Source organism: Microcebus murinus, chromosome 28 (genome assembly GCF_040939455.1).
Source record: "Microcebus murinus isolate Inina chromosome 28, M.murinus_Inina_mat1.0, whole genome shotgun sequence".
Taxonomy (NCBI): Eukaryota; Metazoa; Chordata; class Mammalia; order Primates; family Cheirogaleidae; genus Microcebus; species Microcebus murinus.
In genome coordinates this window covers 7,512,324-7,526,338 of record NC_134131.1, presented here as the reverse complement: position 1 = coordinate 7,526,338, position 14,015 = coordinate 7,512,324, and the positions used below count along the sequence as shown (strand labels likewise).

Below are 14,015 nucleotides of genomic sequence, written 5' to 3'. Positions count from 1 at the left end.
CACTATGAATATACAGCAATATGTATGTTTAAGTTATTTATCTCAAAGAAAATTATGTTGGGGATGAATTAGTCTACCTTTAAACTGAGAGTTCTCCAAGTGGAGGCTTCATCTAGCTCTGTTTTTTTTATTACTTCATTTTATGGGGGTACAAATATTGTTAGGGTTACATATCTTGCCCTTGCCCCCTCCATCCGCTATGCCAGAGCTTCTAGCATGTCCAGCCTCCAGGTGGTGCACACCAAACCCACCGTGTAAGTACACACCCTTCTCCTCTTCCCCGCTTCCACCTGCCCACTTCCCAATTACAGATTTTTTTTACAGACATTTTGGTTACAATGTATATCTTTACCTCTCCCTAAAAAGGGATAGAGGTAATCCCTTCCCCCCCAACAATGCTTGCCACTTCCTTAAGATGTGGGTCTTCTCCCTCCCAAACACCTGTTGAACACTATTGTTTTTTTGAGCACCATAGTTTTAGTCAGTCAGTACCAATTTGATGGCGAGTAGATGTGTAGCCCATTTTCCAGATCTTGTGTTGTCTCGCTTTGTATTACGGGTTTAAGCTTAATCCAAGATAACATAAATGGTGCTAGCTCACTGCCATTTCTTAGGATTGAGTAATATTCCATTGTGAGCATATACCACATTTTAGTTATTCACTCATGAACTGACGGGCACTTAGGTAGTTTCCATGTCCTTGCAATAGTGAATTGTGCTGCCATAAACATTCGGGTGCAGATGTCTTTATAATATAGTGACTTATGTTCTTTTGGGTAGATGCCCAACAATACTATTGCTGGGTTGAATGGTATTTCTATTTCTAGCTGTCTGAGTTATCTCCAAATTCTTTTCCACAAAAGTTGCACTAATTTGCAGTCCCACCAGCAGTGTAAGAGTGTTCCTGTCTCTCCACATCCTTGCCAGCATTTATTGTTTTGGGATTTATTGATACAGGCCATTCTCACTGGGGTTAGGTGGTATCTCATTGTGGTTTTGATTTGCATTTCTCTAATGATTAGAGATGTTGAATATTTTTTTATATGTTGATGCTGCCAGTGTATGACATATCTAAGTTAAGTCACTGGCCCGGATGATATAAAGAATATTTGTTGCATTCAAGGAAATGACTCTTTTTATTACAGAAAACTAACTTACTAGCCTATATAATTCAGATTTACTAAGGCATCTTCCATAGAACACAAGTTCTGGTAGACATTCTATGGGAAAAAAAAATTAAAGGTTTCATAGCCAAATGAACTAGGAAAATGCTATAAACTGTATTTTTTTTGTCAGAGTAATAATATACAGTTGCATATTAAATACTCCAAGACTTCTTGCAAGAAAAATTTCCATTTAGCTTTATTAAACCCAGTGCTTTCTCTTCTTCTCTTAATACTTAACCATTTCTTTCTTATTTTTTTTCGTTGTGTAGAACTTTCAACCTTAAATACCACAAGAGACATTCTGGGAGACCCAAAGAAATTACTCCATTAAATATCTATTTCTATCCTTTCTATGTTAATTATATTATATATAAATATTTCATTATATTTATATAGCTATATATTAACAAAGATCACTCTACTTGCATATATTTAAGGGGGAAGGAGGGCAATAGGACCCTCTATGCTAAGGGGTATTCCTTAACAGAAATATTAGTATTTTAATAAACTCAGGAAGGCATTAAAGGAAAAATTTAAATTCTGAGATGACAATGAGCCACTTAAAGTGAAAAGAAATGCCAACACTCTCTATAGGTGTTCAACTTACCCTTGGAACCAATTTCTGTGGATGAACTTGAGTCATTAGCATGCTTTACTGAAATGAAAAAAAAAAATGGAAGGAAAAAACCACAAATGTAATGGTAGATGCTGATATCAATAAAGACTAAAGTCATATTTTTCTCTTACAAAATTACAAAAAATGAGGTAGAACCGTGCTTCACTAGAACATCGACTTGAAGAAGCAGTTTTATATAGAAAAAAAAATTGAAGAATGAGTTTAATCTTGAATCACCACAGATGAATCCAAGTGGAGGGGATTCAAGTTACAGCTCCATTAAAGAGAATTGCAGCCAATGTTACAGTGAATGTTGTAGTGAAGCCCAGCCAAGGTGTATCTACACATAAAAATGAAAAAATCATGGACCAAATTGGACAATGAAATGGTAATGCCAATTTTCAACTATACCAGGGTCAATTATTCAATCAGTGAACTGCTGGGAATTATCTCTTCTCTTTGAATCTTATGGTTCATCCTCCCATTAATTACTTTTCCCATTTGGGAACCCAGACTGGCATCTGCAGAACCAAGTAGGGAAGAAGAGCTATGCAAATAACTTTGCCAATTTGGAAAGGACCAAAAGAAAAAAAAAAAAAGCTTGATATCATAAAAATGATAATATTGATTCATTCTTGACTCTGTTATTTTCTCCCCCATTTTCAGTCTGCTGATTTCTCCAAGATCACAGTGAATCAAAGCTGAAGACTTGTTTAGAACACCCTGGAATTTCATTGTATATTTCACCCACTGAAAATGACTGGATCCCACAGACATCAAATGAAATATATTTGCTGTGCGAATTGAGATTTGATTTTCTGGCTGCAAGAGACAGAGCTACGGTGGATCTGCAGCTGCAGATGTCTTTCATTTGGATGAAGTCTCTAGAGTTGAACTAAACAATGGCAGAAAATATCAGCTCAGCTTTAAATGGCTTCAGCCAGAATGAAATTATACATACATTGGCATTCAGTGTATACGATGAAACGATAAATTATTTGGACTTACAACTGTTAACTGTTAGTTTCATTGGCATTTTCTGTACGATAGTCCTCAATTTGGGAAAGGCAGCAAAGCAACAGTAATCATTCCGACTGTCTTTTTCTTCCACATTTGCAAAATATAGATCTCCCTTTTGGCTCATGTACACTCTTTCATCTTGCTTGATATGTTCTAATTCTGAAAAGAAATATCTTGTCATTGAAAAGGGCAATTGTCCCTTATGTTACCTCATCTCCCTTTTTTGTTTTACTTCCTTTTATATTATTTCTTTATTTTATTTTATTTTTTAGACAGGGACTTGGTCTGTCACCCAGCCTAGAGTACTGTGGTGTCATCATAGCTCACTGCAACCTCAAACTCCTGGGCTCAAGTGATCCTCCTGCCTCAACCTCCCAAGTAGTTGGGACTACAAGTGTGCAGGTCCACGCCCAGCTAATTTTTCTATTTTCAGTAGAGATGAGGTCTTGCTCTTGCTCAGTCTGGTCTTAAACTCCTGAACTCAAGTGATCGTCACACCTCAGCCTCCCAAAATGCTGGCATTATTTGATTTTATTTTTCTTGTCTGTTCTCATTCCTCTCAAGTCTACTCTTACTATAGGAGCAATGGGTTAGCAAAAAGTAAAAAAAAAAAAAAAAACAAACAAAAAAACCCTGGGAGCATACTTTTTACCATTAACCAAAGACGCCTGCAGGTAGACACACAGTGGTAAACTCCTTACCATCAAGACCTCTACCTCTGTATAGACTTAACTGAAAACTGGTCAATTCAGATAATGGCCTGATTTTGACTTTTCATAGAATCGTATTTCTTTAAAACAGAGCTCCTCAAAAGTGATGTCTGTGACATTAATCTCCCTGTCCTGAATGCACCCTGGGCATTTTGAGGGGAATTGGAGTCTGGAGCATTGGGCTGCAGCCAGAGTAGCTTCATTCGCTTTCTTCTGAGTGCTGTAAAAATAGCATGTTTCTGTGTAGGTCAAAACGAAAAAATACTTAGGTAGTACTGCTGAGGCAGATGTTAGAAGTGGACTTTATAAGAAGCTGGAGTTTCAAATAAAGAGTCAGCAGAGATTCTTTTTGGAAAATTAAGCTCAAATGTTAATACTAATTTCTTGGCATGTCCTTGCATTTACCAGGTAGGGCATTACTAAAATAGAAATATTGAGCTAGCAACACAAACACACTCCATCCTCAACTAAAACATGGACTATATTCCAAAAGCAAGTACATTGTTTGGAATATAGAAAATATTTTCTTTATAGACATACTTTATCATATCAGTTAGACTCTCCTTTATTTTCAAATAAGATAAAATCAAGAGATAGAGTTCGTGGTTTTCCAGTGTTTTCACATACATGGTTCAGTGCATATTTATGACTAGGGACAGACTTTAAATGGATATAAGTTTCAAAATATATTTGATTCTACATTCATAACCTTATATTAGCATTTTGTCTTTGGTTTCATTATGCTATGCATATGATGGATGAAACTAAAATGCCCCATTTTTGATGGAACAGAGCTTACTTACCAATGTTCATCCAATAAATGTGTAAAGGTGGAAGGCCTTGGGGAGGGTTGCATGGCAAGACAATTGGGTCTCCTTCCTCTACTTCAAGAGGGTCAATCTTTTCTTTTGGGAATTTTGGAACACCTGGTATTAAAAAAATATTTTAAGACATTATTTTACAATTAGTGTTTAATGTCATAATTATCTTCATACATTCTTCTTTTTCAAACACTGAGCATTTTTAATAAATTCAAAACTCCAGATGCTGGTTCCTCATTTCCCCTGCAGAAGTAAATACTCTTAAGAATCTGGAGTGCATCCTCACACAACTTTAAAAATATTTCTGCATTTTGAAACCCTAGACAAAAATAGTTTTGCTATGTGACACCAAAAAGGCAAGACTATGCTTGTGTATATTTCTCTGACCAGAGGTGTAAACACTGAGTCACAGGATTTGCTCATTTTAGTTTTTATAGGTATGAAATATTTTTTTCCAAACCCCTATTTCTCTTTAGGCAGTTACATATTCTCTATCTCTTGCTCTATTGGGAAGGCCTTGAATGTGATTGGGAAATATTCCATACAGAACATTAACCACACTAATAAAATATTCAAAGCCCACATGGGGGAAAATGGTAAGAATGCAATGGAAAGCCAAACATGACCACTTTTAGTTGCAAAGAGAGCCTTCTACATTGGAAGTCCTCCCAGTGAGTGAAATTTTAAATGAAATGGAATTGATGTAGGAAATGAGACTTGCCAGTATTTCAATGTATTGTTTCCACTCTGCATTGGAGTCAGTTTCCTAAAAGCGCAATGCAGTTAAAATGAGAATAGAAGTCAGAACTCTGAAGCATTTGAAATCCAACATTTCATAAAATATTTTTATGAAAGTATTTATATGTATAAGGATATCAAAATGTATTCTGCCTGAACATTACATTGGTACCTTTCAACTTTGTTGGGGAAATTTGCATTACAGAATTACACAGGCTCTTATGAAGAAGAACCTTAAGAATGCATCTATAATTGTCCTGAACTCATGGAATTTATAGAGAGTATCCTAATTTCTGAATTATGTATTCCATTCATAAAATTATGATTCATAACAGATTATCATTACTCTTGGAAATCTAAAGATGTACTCATTTACTGAAAAATTTCCTCTTGAGAAGCTTTGTGCATTTCCTATATACTTGTGCTACGTCCCCTCAGTCCCCATCCATCTCTTTAGTGGTTGAGGGAATTTGCTGACATTTTCTTATCGATGCACCAGCTGGTTACAGTGAATTGCTTTTTGTCCAAATTCAAGGACCTTTCAAAGCTCAACATTGCAGGGGGCAGTGTGGTTACTATAGTGCCTTTGCAATTTCAGAAGGCAGACTTCAGTTCTTTTTACACATTTAGCCACGTGACAGTCCTTCAGTGGAGTCCCTCCTGGTCAACTCGCTCTACCAGATTTCTCCTGGAAAATCTCTGGAAATGTATTTGAAATGACAACCATCTTTGAATCACATTTTTGCTATAAAATAGCATGAAACTTCCATCAAAAGACAGGAAAGTATGTTGAGTATGTTCACTGTGTTAAGATCTTGTAGATAAAACATCATGCCAGCTATCTATTTGGTAATGTCTTGGCTTTAATTGAGAGCAAATGTTATGCAAGTCATTTTGCAGAAAGCACACCTTATACAAATAAGATGTCACAACTTAAAAAAACTATTATGTGCCCAAAACTACAAATTCAAATTACTTTTTAGTATTACTCACTATAACTGAAGCCCAGTATACATTGGCATTGAAATTAGAGTGTTGTGTGGTAGTTGTTGAATCTATTTATACTCAGATACAAGGGGCAACAGAGGAAGGGAAACAGATTAGAAAATGGAAAGGACATGTAACCCTCTTCTAAAACAAGCAAACTTTACAGCTCCTAATATAAACACACAGTTCACTGGATAATATCTATTGTGAAGTAGCAAATTAATAAGTTGCATAAACCCCTAATTGGAGAGCTGCTCCCTCAAGCTTTCAAAAAATGTAGTGATACAAACAGTACTTTCAGTGAAGCACTATCAACCCTGCATTTATTAAATCTAGATTATAAAATTCTAATGCTGAAAATGTAAATATGTTATTCAACTGGCTTCCTAAGCATCAATAATAAAAAAGTAAAGAAAAGAAAATTTATAAGTCTACCAAACCCTTTACTACATGCCATAAATCTCCAGAACAGCCTTTAACTAAAGATGAAACTAACATTGGGAAACAGGGATGAATATTTATACATTAATTAATTTAAGGTCTTAGAAGATATATTAGGTCTTAGAAGATATTGCAAAAGATATTAATTTGTTTGGATTTTTTAGGTCTTATTTTTTGACTATGAAACTATTTAGAGAGGCTGATGCCATGCTAGAATGTGAAAATTTTAACATTCACAAATAAATTTAGAATTTAATTACTATAACACAGTAGCAGGTATGAAGTTTATTTCAATTCAAATAAATGGCTCTATTTAAAAATAACTCCAGCCAATGATATTTACTGTGTTTCTCTGGTGATAAACATTAGCATTGTTGAGTTTGGACAGATGCAATGCTTTTAAAAAATAAATGGTACACAGTAATTGTTTGTGTATGTGAGGCAACTCTACTCTTGTAGCTTGCTGACATATTTCACATGAGTACTCCATAAACACCAAAACCAAAATCACTTAACGGTGCTTCAACAAGACTGGACTTGATTCCGAATGGCCTCTCTGCAAAGGATTGGAATCACTGGTACATCAGTAGCTACCTAAGCAAAACCTGAAGAATATTTGGAAATTCCATTATAACTAAGTCTATATGAAATCAATTTCCCTTCTACATCACTATCAATATATTTGCATCAGCAAATCAAGCATATCGTAGTGTCCCTCTCTTTGCTCTTTTCCAATAGACTTTCCCATTTGTTACTCAGTGTAGTGGAAAGATTTCTATTAACAACTCCAAGGCTATAAGGCACTCAAATATATTCATATCTAGGTTCTTGAAAACTTCCCCAGTTAAAACCTAGCATGGAAGAACTTTCTTAGAGACAAGTTAGCTGCACACCAGTCTTACTATGAGACCTGTCAAGACACGGCAAACCTGCAAACACAAAATCTGCAAGAGCTCTACAACTTCAGTTTTTGTCAATGAATTTTAAACACTCAACATCCCAATTCTTTCAAAGTAACATACAGGAAAAATACCATCTTTATACCTGAAATAGAGAAGGCTTGTGAAAACAGATTTATATCTCTAGGATACGCTATAGGATAGACTGGGTTCTAGCCCAGACTCTGAAACCGACTGGCTATGTAGCTTCAGACCAATATCCTTACCTTTCTGCACCATCTTTTACTTTTTTTTTGTCATCTTGGAATCCTTTGAATTCATCTCTTTGTGTTCCTCACAAGCCTCACTAGGTTACAAGCTTCTTAAGCATAGGGATATTATAAAACCTAAGCTGTATAATTCCATCAAGCCAACATGCTTAATAGTGACGAGTACTCATGAAAAGGCATCAGGGTAATTTAACTAAATACAATTCGTGCTAACTAACCACTTCAATGAAACAGGCACTAATGTTTAACCACTAACAAGATGTAGAACATTCCAGATTATCTTCCTCTGGCACTCAAGGAATAAATCAAAGTTTTCCCTGTATTCTCCCAACTCCATATGCTTCTGCTACGGTACGACTAAGCTATTTTCAACAAAGAAGTACAACACCTTCTTGCTGATCTAGCGGATGTTTGCCTGAATGATCAAAGCGTAGGCACCACTGTACAGCATTAGGTTATACACCTGAACTCTGGAGTCAGCTGCTTGGGGCTGAGTCCTGGCTGCATCTCTCTCTATGTGACCTTGAACCTGTTACTTAATGCATTTCGGTTTCCTCATCCATAAAATGGGAAATACAATGACACCTAACTCATTTGATTTGTGTCAAAATTGCAATACGGTAATTCATGTGAACCAATTAAAATGGAGCCACGCACTTAAAAAGTATTCAACACATGTTGGCTACAAGGGGAGCAAAGGGACAAAGAATTTTCCTCTGCAGCCTCTCTTGATTTTTCCTGTATGTCTTAACAACTTCTGTAATCTTATGCAAGTATTTGAATTAACTTTTGGAGCGGGGGTGTAGGGGGGGAGATGGGAAGAAATGCTGTGTGTTTCACATAGAACCTCTGATTTCTTTATCAAATGATTTCTTCTCTGCCCATCCTTGGACTCATCTTCCTATGCCAACAAGCTTTATCTATTTTGACTTCTCACTCTGTTTACAGGCTAGCGTGGGGAGCTTTTGAGTGCCTTACATTTTGTTTGAATGCACTTGGCAAATTGCTTACAGCCTGGCATCATTATCACGAATGCATGCTACTGAGCTCACATACTGCATCTCCTCCAACTCCGGTTTCCATCTGTAAAGAGATCTAATTGATTCCCATTTCCTGTAGAGTACTCCATTAATCCACTTAGGACTACAGAGAAATAACACTGCCTTTCAGCCCAGGAGCTCCTAATGAATTCACGCTAAGGAAGGACACCCAATTCAGCCCATTTCATTCCAGTCATTCACATACTCTGACGAATGAGAGCAAAACCCTCGAACTTAATTAAACCTTTAAAATTCAAAGTTGCACTCCCAGCTGAACAAATTGATCTCCTTACACATTAGTAAAAGAATCTAGCACAAGCTACCATATCCTGCTTTTCCTGCCCTACTTCTACCAAATCAGACCGGTCCAAAGCCAGGGTTTATCTTAAGGCAGTTGTCCCGAAGAAACTGAGCAAGCTATGGAAATGGGGAAACTTAGCACATTAGTAATTCTCATTGGTTTTCATTAGATAATTTATAGAGATTTCATCCCTGAGTCTGTCATTTCTTAAATTATTTTAATAGCATGTAGAAATTGTATTATTACTTTCATTCATTTTTTTTCATTCTTCAGCCTATCAACCAATAAATTAGTCACTAATAATATGCATTCTTGAGGCATCAAGAAGACAATGCAGAGAAGAAAGAATAAGATAGGATAACTTTCTTTCTTTCTTTTTTTTTTGAGACAGGGTCTCACTCTGTTGCTCAGCTAGAGTACAGTGGTGTCATCGTAGCTCACTGCAACCTTGAACTCCTTGGCTCAAGCAATCCTCCTGTCTCAGCCTCCCAAGTAGCTGGGACTACCCATGAGCACCACTGTGAAGGCTAATTTTCCTATGTTTTTTTTGTGGAGATGTGGTCTACCTATATGTTGCTCAGGCTGGTCTGGAACTCCTGGGCTCAAGGGATCCTCCCACCTTGGCCTCCCGAAGAGCTGGGATTATAGGCATTAATGACCACACCCACTGTATCTTTTTCATTTTTAAGGATCCTTAATTAATTGCATATAACAATCAATACACTCTCCCAAATAGTACAGCAGCACTGTTTATAATGGCCAAAATGTGGAAACCGTCCAAATGGCCATCAATTGGTGAATGGATAAACAATATGTCATATCCATATAATGGAATACTATTCAGCAATAAAAGAAACACACTACTGATACATTTTACAACATAGATGAACCTCAAAAACACACAAAGTGAAAGAAGATATAAGGAAAAATTGATATATTATATAATTCCACTTATATGAAATGGCTAGAAATGTAAATTTAGAAAGGCAGAAAGTAGATTGGTAGTTGCCTAAAGCCTGGGGAGTGTGAACAAATGGGCACAAGAAATATTTTTGTGATGATGGAAATGTTTTAATATTAGATTATGATGATGATAGGCTAATAAAAAAGCACTAAAAAATTTATTGGCTGGGCTCAGTAGTACATTTCTGGAGTTCCAGCTACTCTGGAGGCTGAGGCAGGAAGATTGCTTGAGCCCGGGAGTTCGAGACTAGCCTAGGCAACATAGAAAGACCCTGTCTCTAAAAAAAAAAAAAAAAAAAAAAAAGAATGAATGAATAAACAAATAGTTAATTATATACTTAAAACATGCACAATTTATGACATGTAGATAATATCTCATAAAAATTATTTAAAAAATCAGAGAAAAGAAAAATCAGCATAGGCTAGGATAGGCTAGGAATGCTACGTTAAAAAAAGCTAATCTGGGCCCTGAAGGATGGGTAGTATTAATGGGCAAAAATAGGAATATTTATTTTTGCATTTCACCCTTTCCAGACCCACTGCTGTCAGGTCCATAGGATGTCCATTTCTTGGGGAGGGTCTTTGTTTCTGCTCACTGTCATGTCCCAAATCACTCTAAAATGGCTAGCACATGTGAAGAGCTTAAGAAAGATTTGTTGAATAATTCACCAACAAACTCCCTATGTCACTTCTTGGAAAACACATTTAGTTAGATGGTTTTCCACATATTTAAAAATGGTACATTCTGTCTGTTTGTTTGTTTTTCTCTCACTCTTCCTTAGCAAACTCAACTGCAATGTTGTTGAAAATAGAAAACAGAGCATTGTATGTAAAAGTTTCTGTGTGTAAGGAATAATAAATACCAGGAGACTGAGAGACATACATTCTGAAACTCAAATCACAAAGTTTCTATCCTTATATAAGAAGAATCGAATCTCTACAGTTTAAGAGAAGTGTCAATTGTGAAAGACTGTAGGAAGATTTAAATGGTCACTGATTTATAAACTCCTAAGGAATGGGTGGCAGTCCTATTCAACATAGAGATGGTTACAGAAAGCTGTCAGATGATACAGTAATTTCAGGAGAGAGTGGAAATGATGCATAAGAAACCCAATTTATTTTGCTCTTTTCTACAGCAGCAGAAAAATACAGCAATTACCCACTACAGAGCTCAGATCTGACTCCCATCTCTTAACTACAATACCCCCATATTCTGATCAGAATTATCCTTACATTGTTCATGTCTTCATTTGGTCTGCTTCAATAACGAGAAAAAAATATTTTTAAAAATCCCTTAATTGCAGAATCTTATACTAAATTGTGTCATTTCTTTCTCTGCAATAGGTCTGGCTGCTGCCTCTTCCTTTCCGTCTCCATAGCAACCACTAGAATTTAGGTTAGGGATCACCCTAACGCCTTGTCTTCTACAACAGATATTTAATCTCTCTCTTTCTGTCTCTCTCTCTCTCTCTCTCTCTCTCTCTCTCTCTCTCTCTCTCTCTCTCTCTCTCTCTCACACACACACACACACACACACACACACACACACACACACAGCCCTTATATTTCTAGTCTTATTTCAGTTAAAATACAGTTCCATGATTCTTAACCACAATTTTCATGGCAACACTTTCTGATCTGGAATCCATGAAATCTCCTATTGAATGTCATTTCAAATCCAAACTCCTGAGACCAATCCCCAGGTTTACACGTCACTGCTCTATTGCTATGCTGTAATATCTCAATAACCCAGAACATCTACTTGAGACAAATCACTATGTGACATCCCTATTAATTCTAACTCTATACAAAGACCATTTATAAAATAAATGTAAAGAATACAAAGAAAGAAAGAGATACAACTAAAAGCCCTTCACCCATAACCCATTTTACAAAAAAGAACATCATCATCCCCCTTTTCTCTGGCTCTGACCCCAGCCACTTTGCTTCCATTAGCGGTAACTACTCTCGTGAATATTGCTTTTATCATTCTCTTGCTTTTCATTATAAATTTACCACCATAAAATTATACCCCTATCCAAGTTTGATTTAGTTTTACATATTTTGGACTTATATGAATAAAATCACACTGTATGTATTTGTCCAAGAATTTACTTTTACTGCTCAACACATTCTAGAATGTTCTTTCTATTGCTGAGTAGTATTTTCTATAGGAATATACCACAATTTATGTGTCCATTCTACTATGAGTGGACTGCTGAGTTTTTTTTTTCCAGTATATTTTTTCAATACAAACGATGCTACCACGAATGTTCCTAGTGTACATGGACATGGGACACACGCATGGGCACGGGAACGGAATGGCTGGGCCCTGGGTTGAGAGCATCTTTAACTAGGAAGGCAAGAACAAAGTGTTTTCCAAAGACCCAGCAGTAAAATAAACTCTCATCAGCAGTGGATAAGTGGTCTGGTGGCTGCATATTTCCACATTCTCAGACTTCGTAATATTTCCCAAATACATAGGATCAAATGTTTTTATTATCTGTGTTATACTTGGTCTATTTCTGATCAATAAGGATACTAAACACATTTTCACATTTCTTTGGCCATTCCAATCTAAGCTTCACGTTTTTATATTTTTCCTTTGTCATTTTTAATTTTTTTCTAGAGATAGGTAAAAGTGTCTATAAACACATGATATCTTTATTTCTATGCACTGTCAGTATTTTTTTTTTCTAAGTTGTTGCTTATCTTTCTTTCTTTCTGGGGTATTTTGATAAAAAGAGTACCTAAGATCAAATGTGGTAGGATCTATTAATGATTTCCTTAATGAGGTTTTAATATCATTTCTTTGAGAAATCTGCCCATATTCATGACCTCAAAATTATATTTTCCAAATCATTTTCTAATTTTTGAAACATTATTTCTCTTCTTGGTTAAGTCTTTAATCTATGTGGAATGATATTTTTATATGAGATAAGGTTTTTTTATGTGAATTATCAATTTTTCCATACCAGTTAGTCTAAAAGACAGAGAGAGAGAGAGAAAATCCATGCTGGTTCTCTCATATTGATTTCAAATATGTGAGGCTTTGTTTCTGAGTTCATTATGCTGTTTCACTGGCCAATTTGCGTAACTCTGCACAAAGCCATATAGGCTTAATTGCTGGAGTTTATACTGAGTCTTAAAATCTGACAAGGCCAAGTCCCTATGATTTGATGTTACTATTCAAAAGTTTCTACAAAATCTGGCTCTTTGTTCCTCAAATATGTTTGTGAATCAGCTGGTTATATTCCCCAGACAGACAAAAAACAAACTATAGGGATTCTGATTTCAATTATTCCATGAATCAACCCACTGAGAATTGACATTTTAACTTTTTTGAGTCTTTCAATTAATGAAAAGAATTTATTTTCTATTTTTCTTTTAGTGTTTTAGGATAGATATGTCTGCTTTTCACTTTATAAATTACATATCACTTTGTTGGATTTATTTTCTGCTCCTATACATATTTTCTTCCTTCACTCTATTTTATTATGTTACCTTGACTTCTTCATTTTCACACTAAAATTACATTACCTTATAACCTTAGATTGTCATTCATCCTTTCTTTTTTTCTAATAGAAATTTTTAAGATAATAAATATCTCTCTAAATAATGCTTTCACTGCATCAAGCATGTTTTGGTATGTAGAGTTTTCACTATCATCAATATTATATAGAAATATATTCTATTTTCCCTTGCCATTTCTCTTCGATCTATGAGTTACTTAGAAATGTTTATTAGTTTTCAAAGATATGACTTTTTTACTTTTCTTATTATTGATTTCTGACTTAATTACATTTTGATTACATTTTCTTCACAGCTCAATGTCATCAAATATAATTTTTTTCTATGTGTATAAAAAAAGTGCATTTTGCAGTTTTAGTTACAATATTCTATATGTGTTTATTAGGTTGAGCTTGTAACTGGGCTCTTTTAATCTTCTATGTGCTTACTGATGTTTTCTGCTTGAGTTAACAAATAACGAAAGAGGTATGTTAATATTAATATAGCTCTTTCATTGTTATGATAGATTTGTCT

General features: G+C 35.4%; 1 protein-coding gene across 8 annotated transcripts in view; it reads right to left on the bottom strand.

The window, feature by feature from the left end:
* CHL1 (cell adhesion molecule L1 like) overlaps positions 1 to 14,015 on the bottom strand; it is a 190,260-nt gene that overhangs the window by 54,713 nt on the left and 121,532 nt on the right. For 6 of the 8 annotated variants that reach the window (XM_075998462.1, XM_075998459.1, XM_075998466.1 and 3 more), the window contains exons 6-8: positions 4,316 to 4,438; positions 2,791 to 2,961; positions 1,774 to 1,821 (exon numbers count right to left, since the gene is read on the bottom strand). In XM_075998462.1, the coding sequence (XP_075854577.1) occupies positions 1,774 to 1,821; positions 2,791 to 2,961; positions 4,316 to 4,438 (342 nt within the window). The remainder of the gene's footprint in view (positions 1 to 1,773; positions 1,822 to 2,790; positions 2,962 to 4,315; positions 4,439 to 14,015) is intronic. The other 2 variants (XM_075998465.1, XM_075998464.1) reach the window with 1 other exon arrangement.